Genomic DNA, 20,470 nt, shown 5'->3' with positions numbered 1-20,470 from the left:
GGGCCAATTGCATGGTCCAAAATGGCTGCCTGCTCCTTACCTATGACAAGAGGTCTGTTCAGCTCAGCATCCCAAGAAAAATAGAGACCCCCTTCCCCTTGTAAGGCAGTTTTGACAAATCTGTCTCCCCTCCCCCTTTACCCCATCAGTCCAGATCAAGGCTTCTTTTCCCATTGTCTCCAAAGAGTTTCTTCCTCAAGCCTCTTTAGAATTTCGAGACCCTCCCCAACTCTAAGTTCCCTGCTAGAATGGGGGTGTGAACTGGCCCATGTCACTGCTAGATTAATTAGCATTTCTTAAGAGATGTGTCTGGAATGCCAGGGCTACTTTCCTCCCCACCCCTCCTGCTGGTTCTTAGCTGGCGGGGCGGTGGGTGGAAATGGTTAAAATGCACAGTCAAACCCTGCTCATTGCCAGCCTCCCAGGAGAGAAGGCATTTCTCCATAGGCGCAATTAGGATTTCTGAAATTTTATGAGTGTTACCTGCACAGAATATAGTTTCATAGCTGTTAGGAATATAAACTGCTTTATTAAAATTATATCTGAGATTCTCAGACTGAGATTTTATTCCCTCACTCTACACTAGTGCAGAAACATTTAGCATTTAGGCACTGCTGTCAAACAGTTAGGAATTGTCTATATTTCCAATTGTACTCCAGGCACCAATGTAGACTCCATCGGTGGTAGGACTTGCACTGCTTGTAGCAGTGTACTTCTTCTCCCTAAATTATGTGGTAAAGTCAAATCCAAAAGTTGACATTAATTAGTTGACATGTGTTATGGCACAGTTTCGACTGGTAATTTCACTGTCTTTGCTCAGCAGTTGTGCCACTGACAGCTACTGTAAGTCTGAAGGGGACCAAAAGAAGGGTAATTATCTTTCCCCTCAATGCTATTTCTAGTATAAATGAAAATTATGATTCATTACAACCTATGTTATAAGCAGGTTGAAAGAAAACTGAATCAATGGATACAGTGTGAAGAAACAAAGCAATGTTGTAATAGCTGACTACAAAACCCAACAAAAATAAAGCCTGCAAAAGCAACCAAACATAAACAACCCAACAAACAAGTTTCTGCCAAAAGGCTTTATTATTCATCTTAATTATAAAATGGCAAAAAGGAATCCCCAGAAATATGACAGACCCATTATTTGGGCCAAGCCTTTGCACTCTCATGAGAGCTGCTTAGATACACCCCCTCCCCCCGGCCTTGTGCCAGCCACTTCAGGTGGGAAGTGAGTCAATTTACATACATATACACATCTCATACCTTTACATACTTATAAATACATGTGACTAAGTAGAATGCTGGGTACAGTCAGCCCCTTGGAAGCTGACCACCCACACTCAACCGTGTTACCTGGGAGGGGGCACATACATTTATCTTCTATCCTAGAAATGAGAGTTAGCCTTGAAGCGCAGCCCCTTCTAGGAGTCCCATCGTTTCAAAGGTTTGAATTGGTAGTGCACACATGTTAAAATAGAACAAGCAAAAGCCTTATCTCTTAAGCAGAAACATTAGGGAGGAGAGCTATTCAGTTCCATAATCTCATCCTCAGCTCCTTTCAACCCTCCTGGTGTGTGTATGGGGTGAAGTCTCATTCTAAAGTTTTACACACATTTTCTGGAGAGTTAAAATCCCTGCTTCTAAAGAGACATACAAAGGATCAGGATGTGCAATCCTGGAGCAGTGGGAAGGAAAATGCTAAAAAAGATGATCAAGTAAGTTCCAGGACATTTCATTTCTCTACTTGGCCAGATGGTCTAGACAGCTGGGGAAAGGCACACACAAAAACAGATAGAAGGAATGGTTAAGATGATACAAACAAGTTAAAAAAAAAAAGTTTGGCACTTCTAAGGCCCCAGTCCTAGACACAGTTACTTGGAAGAACGTCCCAGGGCTGTACTGCATGTTCAGGTTTTCAGAGAGTTGATCCAGGTTCCCCACAACCATAAAGCAGATGTGGCGGGGAATAGCTTTGTAAAAATAGAGAGCCCAAATGGGCTCAGGATGCCATTGGGGTGGGGGGTGGGAAGAAGGGCTCCTACTTCCCCCCCAGCAGTTTTTCTCTGCTGAAACAGCACTTGACAGGGACTTCTTTCCCCATTTTTGCTGCGCCATGTGCACAGAGCACATAGAGCAATGAAAATTACTCCCCCAAGCGGTTTCAGCACATAAAAACAAATTTTGGGGAAGGCACAAGCCTTATCTCCTCCTGTGGTGGCATCCTTTAGTTTTTTAAAGGCCATTTCCGACAGCTGCTATGTGGCTGTGAGGAACCAGGACACAATTCTTTAAAAACTCCAATGGTCCTCAGTGGAGCTTTCTTGGAAGTAAACGTATTTTGGACCCAGCTGAAGGAAACAACTATCTGAAGAGACAATTACTAAGTGCTTCCATAAACTTCAACAGGATACATTTTTAAAAGATTCAACACCTGCTGTTTCTCTCCTGTATCATGAAAAGAAGAAATGACAAATGTCTTTATAGCAAGCAAAAGAACAGTATATTAAGAATATTCAGGAACAGATTTTGTGTTAGTTATTCTTATATAGCCACAGCTGCCAAAATTGGTATAAAATGCTACCAGACTAGAAAGGCAGTGGGGTTGTCAGATTGCCATGTGGAGATCCCATCTAAGGGTTGAGGTAGCAAAAGATGATGCCACCACTGTGTCCAGTCTCTTCACATATCATCCTCTCCTGTTTGCTCCAGCAAACAAGAATCCAGTTTTATCCCACAACAAGAAAGGAAAGAGGACTAGAGAAGAGCCCAGTGGTGGGGTAGGGTTGCATTTTTCCTGTCACCTTAGAACCTTTCAGTGAACAAATGGAATAAGGATGCCCACAGACTGCTATTTGGCTACCTTGCTAGGAGGTTGCCATTTATCCTCATACATAACAGAGCAATCCCACTATATTATACAACAAAAGTAATTATCTCTGAGCAAAAACAAAATTATCTTCCCTTCCTGTCAGCTATGAGCAAAAAATAGCTTTTGCTGTGCATCTTTTTGGAGCATCATCAGGGCCTAAGAGTTCCAAGTTAGCTTAATTAATAATCAATACAATGGACCACCTAAGAGTTCCAAGTTTACTGAAATAATAACTAATACAATAGACCAGGTTGTGTTTGAGACAAAGTTATTGTCGCTTATTGTGAGGCTTCACAAAGGCTAACTGCCTTTGCCCCATTTTGTTTTCCTGAACTACGGATAAGATAAAGTGGAGAAATAATTACCAGGAAAACCAGTGTATAATCATCATCATTTGTTCCTTGCCCTGCACAGCTGAACCAAATTTTCTGAATATACTGGGAGGAAGATGGAGTGCCAACACCTTTCCTATAGGAGCTGCACATTCCTTATAAGCAGCATATAACTTAAATACAATGTACAAGGAAGTTTTATGTAGATTCCCTCTTTCCCTCATAAATAACATATGCTAATTTTGATTTGGGACTGTAACTTCTAGAGTAGTTACCAGCTAGTTTGAATAACCCATGTATCACCTCAAACCATAGACCATCTGCAACATCTACCTCACTCTCACATGGAAAGACTGTGGTATCAGAGAAGGCATGTGCTTAAATAACATAGCTGTACAGCTATACATAGGTGCCACATTTTCCTTTATCATATGGAGCAAAGACTGCTTAGAGTGATAAAGACTTCAATTTTAACGTCACCAGATTCAAGGGGGGCTTCACATATGAACTGAAGGGATAATTCTCTCTAAAACTGGACACTCCACACATTGTTTCCAGTCCAGCTGAAATACTGTGAGATAGGTGGCAATCAGGATTAGAAAGGCATCCATCCAATCATTTATCATGGAGGTTTCAATAACTGAAAATTTATATTGTTAATTTAAGACAATTCTTATAACATTACTTCACAGTGAAAGTTTTTAACTTTCCATCCTTTTTTAGATAGCACAAAAGAATATTCAAGTTTAATACTGGGTTAGGGTTAACTAGAATGTAAATATTGCAAGACTCATACTCTTGGGGCTACATCTGCCACAAGTATATCATAACAAGGGTAAAAAAAAGCTAATCTGCCAAGGGATGGTTAGGGCTACTCATCTCACTCCAAGTTTTGCAATGGGGCTTCTACTCTCCAATTCCTTAGCAGGGAGTATTTTAAAAGCATCAGAAGTGAACCAAGACAACCCTCCCAACAAACAAAAACACCCCCACACCTTTAGCAAGTAGCTATAATGCCTTTTGACTTTATAACCCAACCCTCCCCCCACCCCTGCAGCATCATATCACATGCAAACCAGTAACTACTCTTGCTGGACGGTCTGGAGCACCCTCTTGCTGTTATCTCTGGCATGAAATCAAAATAGGAATCTGGTACATTTGGGTTTTAAAAGGGAAAGCCCTGGTGAATGGAGGCACTTTCCATGATATTTGCTAGCTCTGTCCATTATGTCTGCTGAAAGTGTTTCCTCCAGGTGGCTGGATCTGGATGGAGTCGAGCAGAGGCCTTAAAGCTTGTCCAAAGGGTCTGAAGCAGTACAAAAGGTGAAAGAGAAAAGAAAAGTGGATTTAAGGTCTCCAAGCACTCTCTACCCAAATAATTTCCTAACCAAAATTGAAACAAAGGTTAGAATTACAGAATCAGAGTTGGAAGGAGCCTCCAGGGTCATTTAGTCCAATCTCCTGCACAATGCAGGAACTTCAGAAGTACCTCCCCCATACACATACATCCCCAGTGACCCATTTTCCACGCCCAGAAGATGACAAAAAAGCTCCAGGATCCCTGGCAAAAATGACCTGGAGAAAAATTCCTGCCTGCCCCCAAAGTGGCAATCAGCATTTCCCTGGGTGTGTAAGAAAGAACCACAAGAACTAAGCACTGATGCAACCCTTCCTGCCCTCTTTCCATGATCTGCCTAAATTCACAGAATCAGCATAGCTGTGAACTTAGGCAGATTATGATGACTGCTTCTAACAGCCGAGGAAAGTTGGTTTATAAAATCCAATCCAGTTCTTCTGGATAAAAGTGAAAAAAAAAACCCTAAGTGTTTACCTAGAGGAGCAAGGGAGATACATATAGGAATCTATCCAGACATCTTTTTCATTCGATCTCATCTAATTGCCCTCTTTACTACAGCCTCTGTTCTTCATAGCTTTTGTCCATGCAGGTCCCAGATGCCCAGCACAGCCTTTTTTAGTGGGCTGAGGGAACCCCTTTCTTCCCTTTTCACTAGTGGAAACACTGGCTAGTTCCAACCTGACATGTACCATTTCAGTGCAGCTGATCTCTGTAAGCAATATATGTAAGAGAGCAGAGCCCACAACAGCATCTGCTCCATCTGCATAGTGAATGCACAGGAAAAGGTGCCAGAGCAGCCCTGACTCTTGATACCGACCGGAAGCAGAGTGCAATGAAGAATTCTTTCCTACGTTTTGCCTTCTTTTCCTGGTGATAATAGCCTACTCCTTTGAAAGTCAAAATTCTCTGGGTGGCCTTGCATTTGCTCAGGACAGTTTACCATCCTATGCAGATACAGAATGTGATAAATGAAGGAAGCCTCAGGATCCCTTGCAGTTGGCTGCTGGAGCACTCCACAAGCAGGATGCATACTACTTCAATGGCAGTTGCCCAGAAGCCAAAAGTTATGTCCTGGCTTCCCCAGAATGCTGCAAAGACTGTAGAGTGCTGTGAACTCAGCTCCTGTGCTACTAATTCCAAGAGGTTACACTATCTCTCTCCAGCCTCAGAGGTCAGGTGGAGAGGGGGTCTCTGTTGTGGCACTCTGTTATGGAATGCCCTCCCTGTAACCTTCTGCCTAGCACTCAAACTCATGCCTTTCACGCCCCAGGTAGACATTTTTACTTGTCTGGGCTTATTCAGATGGTTAGCATAATACATTTTATTCTCTACTGTTTTCTTCTGTGCTTATTGTTGACTTTGTTATTTATTTTGTTTTGTGGATATTGGTTGTGATCTTTTGCGTTTTGTGGATATTGGCTGTGATCTTTTGCATTTATTGTTAAAAGTACTGAATTTGATTTTATAAACCAACTTTCCTTGGTTGTTAGAAACAGTCATAATTTAAAAAGAATGGTGTGTGATTATATAACTATATTAAACTAAACAAACAAAAAGTTATGTGCTCTGGCATCTTCTGATGTTGCAAGTGACCCTGGGAGCACTCTTCAGGCTGGATGCTGCATCTCCTTCCCTCAGCCACCGCTGAGGAGGCAGATTTAATAAGGCTGAGGATGACCCAGAGAGTGTTCTGCCTCTCCAGGGATGTTTCTTCAACCATCTGCTTGGACTGCCACAGCAGCTTATCTAGCTCTTAGCTGACAGAGATGCAGACTGACAATATTCCTGACATCAGGTTCAAGGAAGAGTTTCTTGTATGTGCTTTCTCGAATAAGTGATTGAGACTTCCTCTCAGTCACTGCAGTGTTTTCATGAAATTCCTTGATATAGGAGAGAGAGACACGCCCAATGGCACTTTTAGGATGCCTCCTCCCCACTAGCTTATCATTTCACAATATAGCCAAGACTCTAAAATGATGATGATGCTAATAATAATAATAAATTTATATCCGGCCCTCCCCGCCAAAGCAGGCTCAGAGTGGCTCACAGCATAAAAACTTCAACATTTAAAACAATACATATTATAAATCAAACATACATATTATAAATCATCCATTAAAACCATCTAAGTTGATTTGGTGCTAAAATCTTGATGTATGCATCTTACAGTCTTTCCATGGCAATGGTATTCCTTCTAGAGTAGATTCCTTCTTAAGTAAAGGCCAGCTGAAAAAGAGTGGTCTTGCAGGCCCTGCGGAACTGGTCAAGGCTCCGCAAGACCTGCACTTCCTCTGGCAATTGGTTCCACCAGTGAGGGGCTACAATCCAGAAGGCCCTTTTTCTGGTGACTTTCAGTTTGGCCTCCCTCAGCCCGGCAATTACCAAAAGATTTTGAGAACCAGACTGCAGTACCCTCTGGGGAATATATGTGGAGAGACGGTCCCTAAGGTAGGCAGGTTCTCGGCCATATAGGGCTTTAAACGTAATAACCAGCACCTTGTAATGAATCTGGTACACTATTGGCAGCTAGTGCAGTTCCCACAGGCCTGGCTGTATGTGCTCCCATCTAGGGAGTCTCAATAACAGCCTGGCTTTTTAACAGCATTATGGCTTTATGGCAAATGATTGCTTTTAAACAGCATTAACGGGACTAAGGACAACTCTGCCTTGCTCAGATCTCTTGATTGAAGCCAGTCTGGAGGATATGTATTTTACAGTAATAAAATCAGTACCATTACTAAAGAATTCCTAAAAAGCCACAGCTCCCAACATGAATTATTTGAGTATAATCATTTATGAAGCTAAAACTCACATTCTAAGACAGGGGAAACAACCCTTTTGCCCAAAATACAGTGAATATGTTGGTGTGCTAACAAATAAAATGGGGGTGGGTGGGAAGAGCTGTACTTGGTCCAACACACTTGGAGCAAGCAAGGCCCCAGTGAGGCTACCAGCATCTCTGGGATTCATCTTTGACTTAGCTGATGTCTGTGCAAGTCTGGAAGCCAATGACAGGCATAAACTATGCCTATTGCTTTCTCCTGCATTGCTGGCATCAGAAATACCTCAGTTGCTTGGGCGGAGATCATACCAAGCAAAATGATCTTGTGTGTTGCTGTTGATGCATGGTTCAGTGTGTTGCTAGGGGCTGCCTACCTCTGTTCTAAAGAGTGCAGCACAACACTTATCAACAGGGACTCTACTCACGTTGCAAGCACTTCAGATGGAAGGTCAGTGATGTAGGAAGGGATCTTCCTCCCTGTCAAAAACTGTGCCACTTCATTGCTGAACGTATTGCAGTTATGGTCAAAAAGATTGTAAGATTCTCCTCTGTAGCCCCAAAGAAAAGTCCAAACACAGGGAAGAGAATGAACAAGAGAGACAGCAAATCAGTAATGGAGAACAATTACTTTTCATTCAAAAGGACTAAAACAACGCGTATGCTGTTCATAAAAACCAGTAAGCCTCACAACACTCTGATATAACTGGCCTCTGATGTTATATTACATGCAAGTGTGCATATTGGTACCAGTATGCAATTTTTAAAAGAAAAGCATATCAGCTGTAGGAAGAAAATCTTTGAGTGGAAAAGCAGAAAGTAGGGGCTGTTTAACCCTTTCCATGCCAGTAACTTTTTGGATGAATCCCACCCCCCCCACAAGAGCATTCAAAATGCATTTGCTAACATTATGAACCCTGTAAAAGAGTCAGTATGGTTTAGTAGTTAGACTGTTGGACTAGAATCTGGAGACCCAAGTTCAAATACTTACTCTGCTATGAAAATTTGAGGTCTGACCCTGGGGCTGTCATTTTCTCACCCCAATGGACTTTACAGGATTGTTATTAGGATAAATGGAAGCATGAATAATGATATTGTAGGCTGATTTGGGTCCCCATTAAGGACAAAACTGGGGTATAAGTATCTGAATAAAAATCAGTTGAGATGGGTGATTTAGATCCAAGAAGCTATTGGTAGGGTAAGTGTTAAGCATCCTCCATCTTGCCTCTCCACATGAAATGCCTCCCTCCTAAACAGCTATTTATAAAAACAGAAACAAAACATACTAAAGCAGAATATGAGCCCTAACATGCATGTAGTTAGCTCCATATATTGCAATGAAGAAGCCACATAATGTAGAACAGGTTAGTGCTACACTGATTGAGCCTGCAACTAAGCTACAGCATCTACACTGCTTTTCTGATTTCTTGCACAATTATACATCTCTGAAGCACGTATGAATACCTGACCTGTTTCAGTATAGGAAGAACGCACAATTCTCCTTGAAATAGATAATTCTCTTTAAAGTAAGTTTCAATACATTGTTCCTCAACAATGAAGTGGGGAAAGAAAACCTCAAAGCTAGAAGACTGTGCTTGGCACAGGATAATCCATAGCTATGTAAACAGAGATATTGTTCCAAATTACATTTCAAAGAGTACCTGACCAGACATAAGACAATCAACCACTGTTATACTTTATTATCACTGGCTCAGTTCAACTGTGTATACACAACATGATGATATATTCTGTTTCGAGTTTGCCCCCTCCCCCCAAGCTCTATGAAACAGTTTGGGCATAAGGGTACATTTTCTAGCTTCAAAGATGCAGATTGTTGGTTCTCTAGCTTTGAAACAGCAACTGGGCCCTTTAAACTCTCAAGAGTACAATTTAGACCAATTCCACAGTGTTAAATTTTCCCATATCTGCAGTCCTAATCATCCATAGCTTCAAAGAGGCAGATTGTTGGTTCTCTAGCTTTGAAACAGCAACTGGGCCCTTTAAACTCTCAAGAGTACAATTTAGACCAATCCCATAGTGTTAAATTTTCCCATATCTGCAATCCTAATCATCCATGGTTTGTCCTGGATTCCACAGAATAATTTGCCCTTCCAGGCACAAACCCAGAATTTTGATCCTCTTGCCACGGATTTTCCCAATTCCATTTCCTCATGGGGAAGTTGCCCAACAGCACTGGCATGGGAGGACAGGTAATGATGTTGTTCCTCCAGTCCCATAAAGATGCTTCTCTACTGAACTGAATTACTCAGTCTATTGTTTGAAGAATGCAGTTGCCAACTTCCAGTAGAAAAACATTTCCCATCCCTTTAATAGAGATTTAATGGGATGTTATTTAAACCCTTACTATGAAAAAAATCCAACTGCTTATTTCACACATTAAGCCTTTATTAAAGGAACAGGACATTCCCCCCCACCAGGTCCATTGGCAATCATATTGAAAATGGGAGGGAGAGAGAGAGACCTTTCCTCTTAAGCTCTCGAAGCTGGTAAAGTTAGCCTATGGGGTTTGACCCCCATGGCACATGGGTAAGAGGTCATGGCATAGGACAAATCTCTCCAGTCCTGCAATTCTGAGCTGCTGAAGGCAATGGGAAGGCCTGACCCCAGAGTTGTTGATGGAGGTGGATAGTTTGGAAAGCAGATGTCTTCACACCTCTCTCCTCCCACAGCAGAGCGCTGGAAGCAAGTCAAGTAGGCTAATGTCACTTTTTTAAGCCTTTTAACAAAGTCCTAGCCTTGCAAGACTATGGAAGAACAGTTCTATACCATTTTTGATGGGGGATAAAGGGAAGGTAAATAATAATCTCCTGAATTCTCCTTTAACCCCCAACAAGAGTGCTGCAGGTGATTTCCATTTGGAAGCAAATGGAAGACACTTCTTTCCCATCAGCCTTAATATAACTGGAAGGGCTGTCCATGTACCTATTTCGCTTTCCTATACCCATATAGTATTAGACCTTCCTAATCTGTACCATATAATATAAAGCAAAATATAAAGTACGGCTTGTGCAAACGATTCCAACATGAACTCTGAAGCAGATACTACACTTGCTATGCATTATATTTATTTTAAATAAATGTTCTTTAGAACCTTATAGCCATAGGACTCTCAAAAAAAGTTGTTTAAAAAAGATCATGCTTGTGGAATCTGTACCAAGAAGTCTTCCTTCTTCTGTATCATTCTCAGCATTTTCTTACCTGAATATAGATTCCCCCAATGAGGCCAAGTATTCCAGAAAGAGATCTTCTGTAACTTCTGTGCATCCCAGGTCCACAATGGAATCTGGAGGCCCAAGCAACGTTCCACCCTGTGAAATTTACAACCCAAAAGTCACTAAATAAATGTTTTCAGAATTGCTCAATGTCCTATGGAAAATGCATCATGGGAACTGATTTTCTGTGCCTCAAAGAAACTGCTCATACTGGCTAGCATATTGCCAATATACTGACAATTGAGGGGGCTTCCAGTTTCCACTTGGCTTGCCAGACGCTCCTTTCTCCTGGTGAAATTTTTATTTTATTTTAATATACTGATAATTTCCAATGATGGTGGCAAGTTCCAAAAGTACCTTCACGTATCCCCAACTTGAACTGGAGTAGAAGGAAGAAAAGAGATGAACTTTGATTTCTACTGATTTTTTTTGTGGTTGTGGGCTATGTTCCCTCTAAGCTGAGTTAGCGTGAGCTAGCTCAGATTTTTAGCCTCCAGTTCACACATTTTTGTCTTAGCTCAGGAAAAATGGCCCCAGAGCACAATAATTTATGCAGTAACTCGCAACTTTAATGACAGTAGCTCACAAAGTAGAATTTTTGCTCACAAGACTTTGCATCTTAAACACTGGTTGTGGGTACAGAGGACTAAGGACCTCAGCTTTGTCAACTTTCAGGATAAACCATTTAAAACTCCTTGCAACCTCAATATACACCAAAAACCAAGAGGGGAAAGTAAGCCAAGATAGGCTAGTACAAATTAAGGAAGTGGTGTCTTCTGCTTCAAGCCTCCCCACCCCAAGACATAGTACCAGGTTTAAAAAAAACTTTACCTGGCCAAAACCTTATCGGACAACTCTAACTAGACAGCCAACAGTGGTTACTGGTGGTATAAGATACTGTGCTAGATATAAGAAACACAAAGTCTATTTCAAAATTAGAAAATTGCAGCACATGCGCAAGAAGTTTTTCAGAGTTCTGAAGCACAGCCCACTGCATATTTAGTAACTGGCAATGCTTCATTAAACACCTAATTTACTTGCTAATGTTCTAAGTTATATAAATTGATATGCAGCAACCTACAAGGAGATGTAGAACTAGAAAAACTAAAAATATTAAAAACTTACCGGCGCACAACTGGAGATCCCACCACTTCCATAGAAGAATTCATCCCTGTGGACAATTATGGAAGTGTGCCTGAGAAGAGAGGGAACAGGGAGAAAGCATGTTGAAAACACAGAATGAATAGTTTCATGAGGGAGAAAGCATGTGGGAAACAGATTCAATAGGATCACAAGTAAAAATTTAAAAAACCCCTCTCACCCACAATATTACTAAATCAAATAGTTTAGCAAATTTAATGTGGAACAAACACACAGTTCCTCACTTGATTTTGGACAGCATCTACTGTCCTGCTTTCAACAACAAGTATTGGGGCTATTTGTGTTTCAGGCTCAACTGCATGAAAACAGGAGGGTCTGTTCCATGCAAGTATATATATTTATATAGGTTTCCATCCATTAAGGAAATCTTAATACCATAGCAGATACCATCACAGAGCAGATACATACAGTCTCCCATGAGAGAGGACAATTTTGCCTCTTCTAGGATAGCAACTCACACCTGTAGTTTTCCAAGTGCTTTTATTCATCATTTTTTATTATCGCCCAATTCAAAGTGGGTTTTTTAAATCAAATCAAACACAGCAGCCATAGCTTTACAAAATAAATAATCCACTCTATGCTTCATTTTTCCAGTTTGGTTCATTGATAAAGTAGGTAGATGGTTCTAGTTTCAGTCCCTGGCATCTAGATATAAAACCATTTCAAGGGGCAGCTGCTAGGAAAAAACCTTTCTCCACCCCAGACCCTCAAAAACTGCTGCCATAGTAGGCAATACTGAGTTGCCGACTTTGAACATTCATACATTCAACGGCCAAAATTAAAACTGTTTAATTGTCACTGAAAAAAACTGAACAAGGACCTCTTTGCTTTTGTAACACTCAGCATATATTTTGGATTAGTGTGTAAGGTTGCCAACAGCTTGCAGAAAAAAGTCCTTTCCCTTTAATAGAGGCTCAATGGGATGTCATTTACCAGTTGACATCTTTTACCTCCATGCCATAAAAAGCTTCAGCTGTGCATTTCCACACATTGTGCCTCCATTCAAGGGGTACACAATTTTTTTTTCCTACAGGCCTCTTGGCAACCCTATTTAATTGTTAGAACTGAGACTCCATTGTCTAATGTAAGAAAAAGACAGGTAAAATACTTATGACCTAAATTAGGGTCTACACTGTTACATTCATGCAATAGTTTTTTTCAGTACAACAACAGCAGGAACATTTCACACTATGAAGCACCCATTTTAATGTTGGTTACTCACCAGATGCCATCCAGCTGCTTCCCTGTATATGTAAGAGAAAAAAACAGGAACCTACTGAGTATCTTGCAACCTGTTACCTCTCTCAACTATTAATTCATGCTGCAATACAAGCAAAGTACAGCATCAAGTGGAACCATAAAAAAGCAGAGAAAGCAGTATATTCCTTTCGCTTTGGTGAAGTTAGTACTATGGGTATTGACTGGGATGGCAATGGGTCACATTCTTAACCTTGAAGATTATATTAATAGATCATAAAGCTACAAAAAGACACAATACTAGAACCTGCTCTTAGAGCATGTCAAAATATAACTACTTGCTTCGATGGCTGCCAATTGCCTGGAGAAAAAAAATGTCTTGCCTCTTTAATAGTAGTTTAATGGGATGTTATTTACCTGATGAAATTATCTCCATGCCATGAAAAGCTTCAACTGCACATTTCCACACATTAAGCCTTTATTAAAGGAACAGAATGTGTTTTTTCCTTCCAGAGCTATTGGCAACCTTGTTTGTCTGCAGCATGATAGGGTGCCAGCCTTCAGGTGGGGCCTGGAGACCTCCTGCTTTTACAACTGATCTCCAGCTGGCATAGATCCGCTCCCCTGGAGAAAATGGCTGCTTTTACGAGTGGTCTCTATGGCATTGTACCATGCTAAGGCCCCTCCCCAAACCATGCCCTCTCCTGGATCCATCCTCAAAGTCTCCAGGTATTTTTCAACAGACCTGGCAACTCTGTGTAAGAATAGTTTCCCAACAACATCAAGTGAGTTGGTTCTTTCTCCATTCAGGCCAGCAACATCACTTCCAATTATCACCCAAGCTGCACATGTTGGGAGGCTAGTAATTTATTACTTTGTTGTGAGAAACTGTGTAAATCTGTATGGTGATTTGGGGGCAACAGTCAGGAAGACCATTTAAAAAAAAAATAGGAGCCACTGCTGTGAAAAACCAGTCAGAAGCAATACTCCCTTCTAAGCTGTGGAGTCTTGTGAGCAAAAATTCTACTTTGTGAGCTATTGGTATTAAAGCTGTGAGGTACTGCATAAATTGTTTTGCTCTAGTGCCATTTTTCCTGAGCTAAGACAAAAATGTGTGAGCTGGAGGTTAAAAAACTATGAGCTAGCTCACACTAACTCAACTTAGAGGGAACACTGGTCAGAAGCTCTCATATAATTGAGGAAGGGAATAGAAGAAAAAACTACTGGAAAAGATGGTCCTTTAGGTATGTTGAGTCCCAGATGAAGGAAGAGCTTTAACATAAGAACCAGCATTTTGAAATGAAGCCAGAAACAGAAGAGCAGTCAGTGTAGCAGTTTTAAGAAGACAGCACTATATGCAAAGCAGCTAGTTCCAGACAATAGTCAAGCTGCTGCATTTTGTACCAATAGAAATTTGGCTTCAAATGGAACATGGGAGGGAAGGAAGAAAAATTAACCCACATGCACCACTGCTGTGTTCAAAATTTAAACATCTCATGGTTGCTTTATATATTAAAGAATAATAATAACGTTGGCAGATCCAACCACATTCTACATCATGTTTGTTTGGCCTCAAGGGTCAATTGTCATTCTGATCAAAACAGAGTACAATAACTGGCTCAGAAAATGGCTGCTGTTTTGTTTTTGGTACACATGTCCCTTGGGTTCATGATACATGGTATTAGTGCTGCAATTAGATCTACAGTGGTGTACCAGAAGACCAGAAATGGGCAGGACATGGAAGGTTTTGATAGTCTGTAATCATTACATTGATAGTTTTATATGCACATTTGCTGATCTGAGTTTATCAGGTTCAGATTTTGATAAAAATTGTGATCACTGAAATTCTTCTATGGGTATGTTTATCCCCACCTGCAAAATCCTGAGAACAGGGGTTTTAAAAAAATGTTTAACAGCAAGTTGTTGGGGTGTGGAAATAGTAAAAATGCACATCAGTCAAATCAAAGCCACATGAATGTGCAAATGTTTATTGTAAATACTGGAGCTGTATAATTTTAAATTCCCTCTTTCCTAGTGCTGCATATTTAATGCCTTTAAATTGGCATTAATTAAAATCCACCAGCTTTAAAGTGCTGATATTAAATAAAAATTATTGGTTGTATTCTACAAATGTGTGCTACTTAGAATAGTGTGCTCTATGGGCACTACACATATTCCACTTACCCAAGAGTTGTATTGACTAAATGTGTCTTGCGTCAACAGAACACACTGCATTTTGTTGCACAGGGTGGTAGGATAAATCCTGATACATCTGAACACAAACCAGATATGTACAATATTTGCACACACCTATAATATTGCTAGGGTCTGTAGCTCCCTAATAGTTAGCAATGAATCTTCATGTGAAAATATGTAGTTATGCCTGAGAACAATAAGAACGGTTGCCATCCTGATTAAAAATATTCAGCTACATATATTTGTTAGCAAACTTTTGAGATTTTCTTTAAGAGCACAAAGCACCCTGAAAACAAGAACTATTACTATCATCAAAGCACAAGGGGTCAAATAAACTATTGTCTATATATCTACCTGACTCCTGTACAAAGGCCTGAAAGCATAAATAATTTTATTTCAAAACATTCTAAAGTAATTTCACTTTCATTTGCAGAGAGAGCTATGTAACACATTTGGCTTTCCAAACATTCATTTTTGAGTGGGGGGGGGGATCAAGGTCCTCCCACTCACCTCTTTAGACTCCCCCCACTCTGCTGCATTCTCATATTTGATCCTTAAGTTTGCCCTGTCACTGTGACCAATGAATGTGTCACAATAGCCACTTCATACAGCAGTCACACAATATAAGCACCTCCCCCACACTGAATAGTTTTCAAAGCTAAGCTTTCTGCAGACTCATGCAAGCTTATTCTTGTTTCCTGCCTTCCCCAGAGATTTGTGGGTGGGTGGGAATGGAAAGTAAAGACACCAGCATTCTGCTTTTCACCAGCAATATCTAAAACCCAAACAGCTTAAAGACATCATATATAAAGGTGGGGATTTTTTTTGGGGGGGGGCCCAATAAACATTTTGGGGCGGGCACTCTCCATACAATCTCCTTAAAAGTCGTAATTTGTTGCAGGTAATTGCATTTCCCAAGAACTCAAGAATCCACCCCCCTGAAAAAATACAATTCTTTTCCAGATCGCTTTTGTTGTTGTTGTACATTTTGTGTGGAATGCAGGTAAATTACTATGGGCACTTTTTCTGCCCAGATATATTGGAAACTGTGTACTCCATGTCCTGTATTGTGTACCCATCTAGTCATTGAAAAGAACAAAAATACAGTAGCAATAAAGAGAAACACATCTCCCCTCTCCATTATATATGGACAGTATGTATGGTAACTGTCAATGAAAATGGGCCTGTGGAAATTTTGCTGAAAGGTTACAATGTAGTTGAAAAACGTGCAGCTTGTACACAAAGGACCTAACAGGCTGTCAGCATTGCTATGCTCCCATCACAACTGCTAAAGTTGCCCAACTAGCAAAACCATGTTCAGATAGCAAGGACTTGGGGAGAAAGGTCTTTGTGCCCCTAGAACTGTTATGTCCCAGGCAAAACTACAATTATTTCAGCACTATGTTAAAGCTTTTCTATGCGATTTGGTGGCATAAATCAGAGATCACAATTTCCCCAAGTCTAACGAGATTTTATGTTGGTTTTTAAATTCTGTCATCCACCACACTTTTTTTTTTTTAGATTAAATAGTCTAAGATAAATAATTCAAACCCTGACCTGGATAGCCCAGGATATCCTGATCGCCTCAGATCTCAGAAGCTAAGCAGGTTTGGTCCTGGTTAGTACTTGGATGGGAGACTACCAGGAAAACTCAGGGTTGCTACACACGGGAAGGCAATGGCCAACCACCTCTGAATTTCTCTTGTCTTGAAAATCCTATGGAGTTGCCATAAGTTGGCTGTGACTTGACAGCAACTTGTTCCCCCAAACTTCAACAAAAGTGCAGCTAGAAGTGCAGCACTGCATAATATTTGTGTAACATTATTTGATTATCACCATTGTGAAGAGACACAGACTTTGTGGATTTGTACTCTACATACAAAACAGATTTGACAGTATGTTAATAAGGGGGTTAATCAGATTCATAGGAAACCTGTATCTTTAACAAGATATCAGGGAGATAAAGTTCTGCCATTGCAGTATTCTCACCTCTGCACAAGAAGCTGAATCTGCTGAAATACAACTATTAATAGTACGGGAGGTTCTGTCCTCCTTTATAGGTGGACCAACAGCAAGAGTGGGAAAAACAGAAGATTATACAGAACATACAAATTTGGAAAGATACTTCGTAGAATAAGAAGGCTGACAGAAAGTACTGAAACCAATCACCATCTATGCTTACTCTACACACAAGCCAAGAGGTCACAGTTCTATTCTAGCAACTAGCCCATCAAATCCTATTGCATTTACTTTAGCAAATATTTCTCCCTGAAAAGGTTTTGTGATTCGCAGAAAGGCAGAGATAATATATCACAAGGGTGGCCAAACTTGCTTAACGTAAGAGCCACACAGAATAAACATCAGATGTTGAAGAGCTGCAAAACATGAATGTCTGATGTTTGAGAGCCACAAGACAGGAAGGCAGGCAAACAGATGGTGGGGGGAGAGAGAGAGAGAGATGGAAAGAAAGCAATTTTAACTCTAAATGCATTCTCCAAGCCACTGGCTGGCTTGGAGAAGTGATTTAAAGAGAGAAATGCCTTCTCCAAGCTGGCTGACAGGGTGTTGGGGGCTTTGAAAGCCACACAATACATGAGAAAGAACCACATTTGGCTCCTGAGCCACAGTTTGGACACCCCTGATAGCATCTCTGCTTTGTAAGGCACTCATCTCTATGCAGTACCTTTTGGTGTATCTTCTGTGTACCTAAGTGGCGTGTAGCCAACTGTTGTTCCCATTTCAGTCTCAGTGTTCTACTGTTTTGCAAGCATACAAACTGGCAAGATGTTATAAGAGAACATAGTTAAAAATGTGGCTTTTCATTCTCCTTTCTCTAATGTCTACAATGACTTGTAGTCAGGACAGATGGAGGTAGACAGATTTAAAGACTGCCTTCCTTTATCCAGAGCAACTATAAGAGTTGGTTATCTTTAATAAAGTATAAAGTCAGGATCTATCTTAAATTATCACAAATACTGAACTGAGCGTTGTACTAAACAGGATAATAAAATGGAGATTAGCAGGTCACCATTGAGGCAGCATTCCATTTTATTGACAACCCTCACTTATGAATCTTTTCTCAGAAGAAAGTCATACAGATTTCAGTAGGGTTTATTCCCAGGTGAGAAAGAATGCATAGGAATGGAAGCCTGAGACACTCTCCACACAGCTGTACCTATCAGATAGAAGTTCCTAGATTTTATCAGATAAAATTCTCTCTCATTACTTCAGCAGGCAAGAAGAATCAAATCAAAATTTGTTATATACAATTGCACTATATGCATGTTAAAACAGACAAAGGTGATTTGTCCCATAACTAACCTAGTACCAGCAACATCAGCAAGGAATGGATCAGGGAAGGCTCAGAGTTCCTTTTAAGGGAAAATAAATTAAATGATATACTGAGCAAAATCATATCCCTAAAAACAAGCCCTCTTCTTCCAGACTCACTAAATGAACTTGAATTACTTAGCTCCAACAATCATGGGGGAGGGGGGAAGAGTACTGACAGCACACCCGCTAGTTAAAGCACATATGACTAAGTTAAAAGCTGACATGACTAAGCAGCTAGCATTCATGGCAGATATATATACAAGGGGAAAACAATTTTGACATCTTACAATTTTTTTTTGCTCCTACATTTTAAAACAACTATTGTTCTGGAATTATACACAATAGATTTTGAGTGCACAGGTGTTGCATGCCGGTGACTTTGAACTGCAACCCCAATATTTCAAGTTGTTATTCAAGCTCAGTGCTATAAACCAGAGATGATCTTCAGCCACCTTTCACCCCTGTGAAAAAGGACACAATTGTGTCTCTAAAATATGGAGAGTCACCTTACTTAAAGGCCTACTAATTATTCAGGTACAATTTTTTATGGTTTTTTGGGGAAAAAACAATATATCATAGTGAGCTTCATCTGATGGTAGGTCTGATTTTTTTTTCTCCAGCCACTACACCTGTGCACACACATCGACACACAAAAAAGTGAGATGCTTCTGAGTTAATAGGCCCTGGGCATCCAGATAGGCACAGATATGTCTCTATCATCATGATATGCAGAAACAGAAAGAGGCACCACTACCAAGTTTTTTCTTTTTAAACACTCTCCATCCCATGGCCACACCAGTGGTGTGACACCATGCTCACCAAACCCAACCTTATAAGGCCCAAACACCGCCCCCCCCCCCCCCATTTTGGGTCACGGATGAGGAGAGGGGAAAGAAGAGGTGGTGCGAAAGGACCAGTTCGTTTTGCGACCAGACTCTCTCCTCCCATCACTTTGGGGCATCAGCCTTCGAAGATTAGGCATGCTCGCCAAAGCTCGCATCTCTTTTCCTCGCCGGTCAGTGGAAAAACTGAGGTCCTTCGCCACAGTGCTAGGGCAAAGGAACCAGGGAGGGAAATAGGGCAGAAACTGAGGGGGCGGCTGCAGGTGGGTCTTCACTCCCTCCCTTCCTCTCCCCCCACCTTACCAAGCATGATAGGACTGAGGCGCCGAGCCATGCCCTTGGACAGGTCGTAAACGTAGAGCTTCACAGGGTACAGCATCGGAGGAGAGTCCATGGCATGAAGAGGAGTGGGGGATTACTTGGGAAGTCCTAAGAACGACGGGGAATCTCCTAAAGGAGGAGTTCGAGAAGGAAAGGAAGAACCCAGCCAAGCCGGCTCCTGCAGCCCACCCCCCACTCTCCGGCAGTTGCTGGTGTTATAAGCCAACTGACAGAAGGGAGGAGGAGGGTCGAGCGAAAGAACGTCCCCTCTACGCATGCGCCACCGCCACACAGCTGACAGCTCCGCCGCCTGTCGCTGAGTCTCTGCGAGGAAGCGGAGCTAAGAGTTAGAACGCGGAGCTAGGTAGTGAATACGCTACTCCAGGTGGGCGGAGCAAATGGGGACAATGGCCGCGGGCTATTGGCTAGAATATGGAGGGCGTGGGAGGAGTTATATCGTCTTGGGGGCGCGGCTTGATCTGGTAACTGTGCGGTAAGAAGTCTCGCAGTCAAATCTAGGTTAGTCCGCAGGATTTCTGCGCGGAGGCAGAAACATGTCGCTTCCTACTGGTAGTTTGCCCTTTGACCATTGTGCTACTGGGGGTGGAGGCTGGGCGTGACTGACAGGTCACACTGAAGTTCCGGTGCTGAAGCGCCTGGGAAAGGAAAAGAAGCACTTGCAGAATCCCGAGGGTGTAAGGCGGTTGGGATTTTTCTGTGTAAGGGGTTCGGTTAACGGTAAGGGGGGAGGGGCAGGCGCGCTGAAGTACTTGGAGGTGGTTGCGAACAAGTATCTTCCCAAGGCAGGCGGGGCTGGTGATAAGGAAGTTCCTTCCCCCGC

At 41.5% G+C, this 20,470-nt stretch overlaps 2 protein-coding genes across 9 annotated transcripts in view; one reads left to right on the top strand and one right to left on the bottom strand.

Moving 5' to 3' along the window:
• Nucleotides 1–1,073: 1,073 nt before the first annotated feature.
• On the bottom strand, nt 1,074–20,087 carry DESI1 (desumoylating isopeptidase 1). Of its 2 annotated transcripts, XR_009555750.1 has the most exons (7): nt 19,612–19,857; nt 12,963–12,984; nt 11,705–11,774; nt 10,566–10,675; nt 7,775–7,897; nt 3,082–4,516; nt 1,074–3,034 (listed from the first exon to the last, which is right to left on the bottom strand). XR_009555750.1 is itself a non-coding variant. In XM_060245386.1 (6 exons), exons 1-6 carry the CDS (start codon nt 19,700–19,702, stop codon nt 4,423–4,425), a joined length of 510 nt encoding a protein of 169 aa, XP_060101369.1. In that variant the 5' UTR covers nt 19,703–20,087; the 3' UTR covers nt 1,074–4,422. The 2 variants fall into 2 exon arrangements, 1 of the variants encoding a protein (XP_060101369.1); XM_060245386.1 differs by having other exon boundaries at nt 1,074–4,516; nt 19,612–20,087.
• XRCC6 (X-ray repair cross complementing 6) overlaps nt 19,869–20,470 on the top strand; it is a 19,528-nt gene continuing 18,926 nt past the window's right edge. Inside the window, exon 1 of one of the 7 annotated variants that reach the window (XM_060245379.1) lies at nt 19,869–20,014. The gene's annotated coding sequence lies outside the window, so the exon portion shown is untranslated. Of the gene's footprint in view, nt 20,015–20,056; nt 20,368–20,470 lie in introns of those variants that run through there. The other 6 variants (XM_060245377.1, XM_060245378.1, XM_060245381.1 and 3 more) reach the window with 6 other exon arrangements.

The sequence above is a fragment of the Heteronotia binoei genome, chromosome 8, assembly GCF_032191835.1.
Source record: "Heteronotia binoei isolate CCM8104 ecotype False Entrance Well chromosome 8, APGP_CSIRO_Hbin_v1, whole genome shotgun sequence".
Lineage (NCBI taxonomy): Eukaryota > Metazoa > Chordata > Lepidosauria > Squamata > Gekkonidae > Heteronotia > Heteronotia binoei.
Note: the sequence above shows the minus strand (reverse complement) of the source record. Positions and strands in the feature narration are given on the sequence as shown.

Coding starts and splice junctions, on each gene's coding strand:
- DESI1 (XM_060245386.1), bottom strand. CDS start 19,702: ATGGACTCTCCTCCGATGCTGTACCCTGTGAAGCTCTACGTTTACGAC. Junction 11,775..12,962: donor AAGCAGCTGGATGGCATCTG/GTGAGTAACCAA, acceptor CTCTCTTCTCAG/GCACACTTCCATAATTGTCC. Junction 7,898..10,565: donor TTGGGGGAATCTATATTCAG/GTAAGAAAATGC, acceptor TTGGGGCTACAG/AGGAGAATCTTACAATCTTT.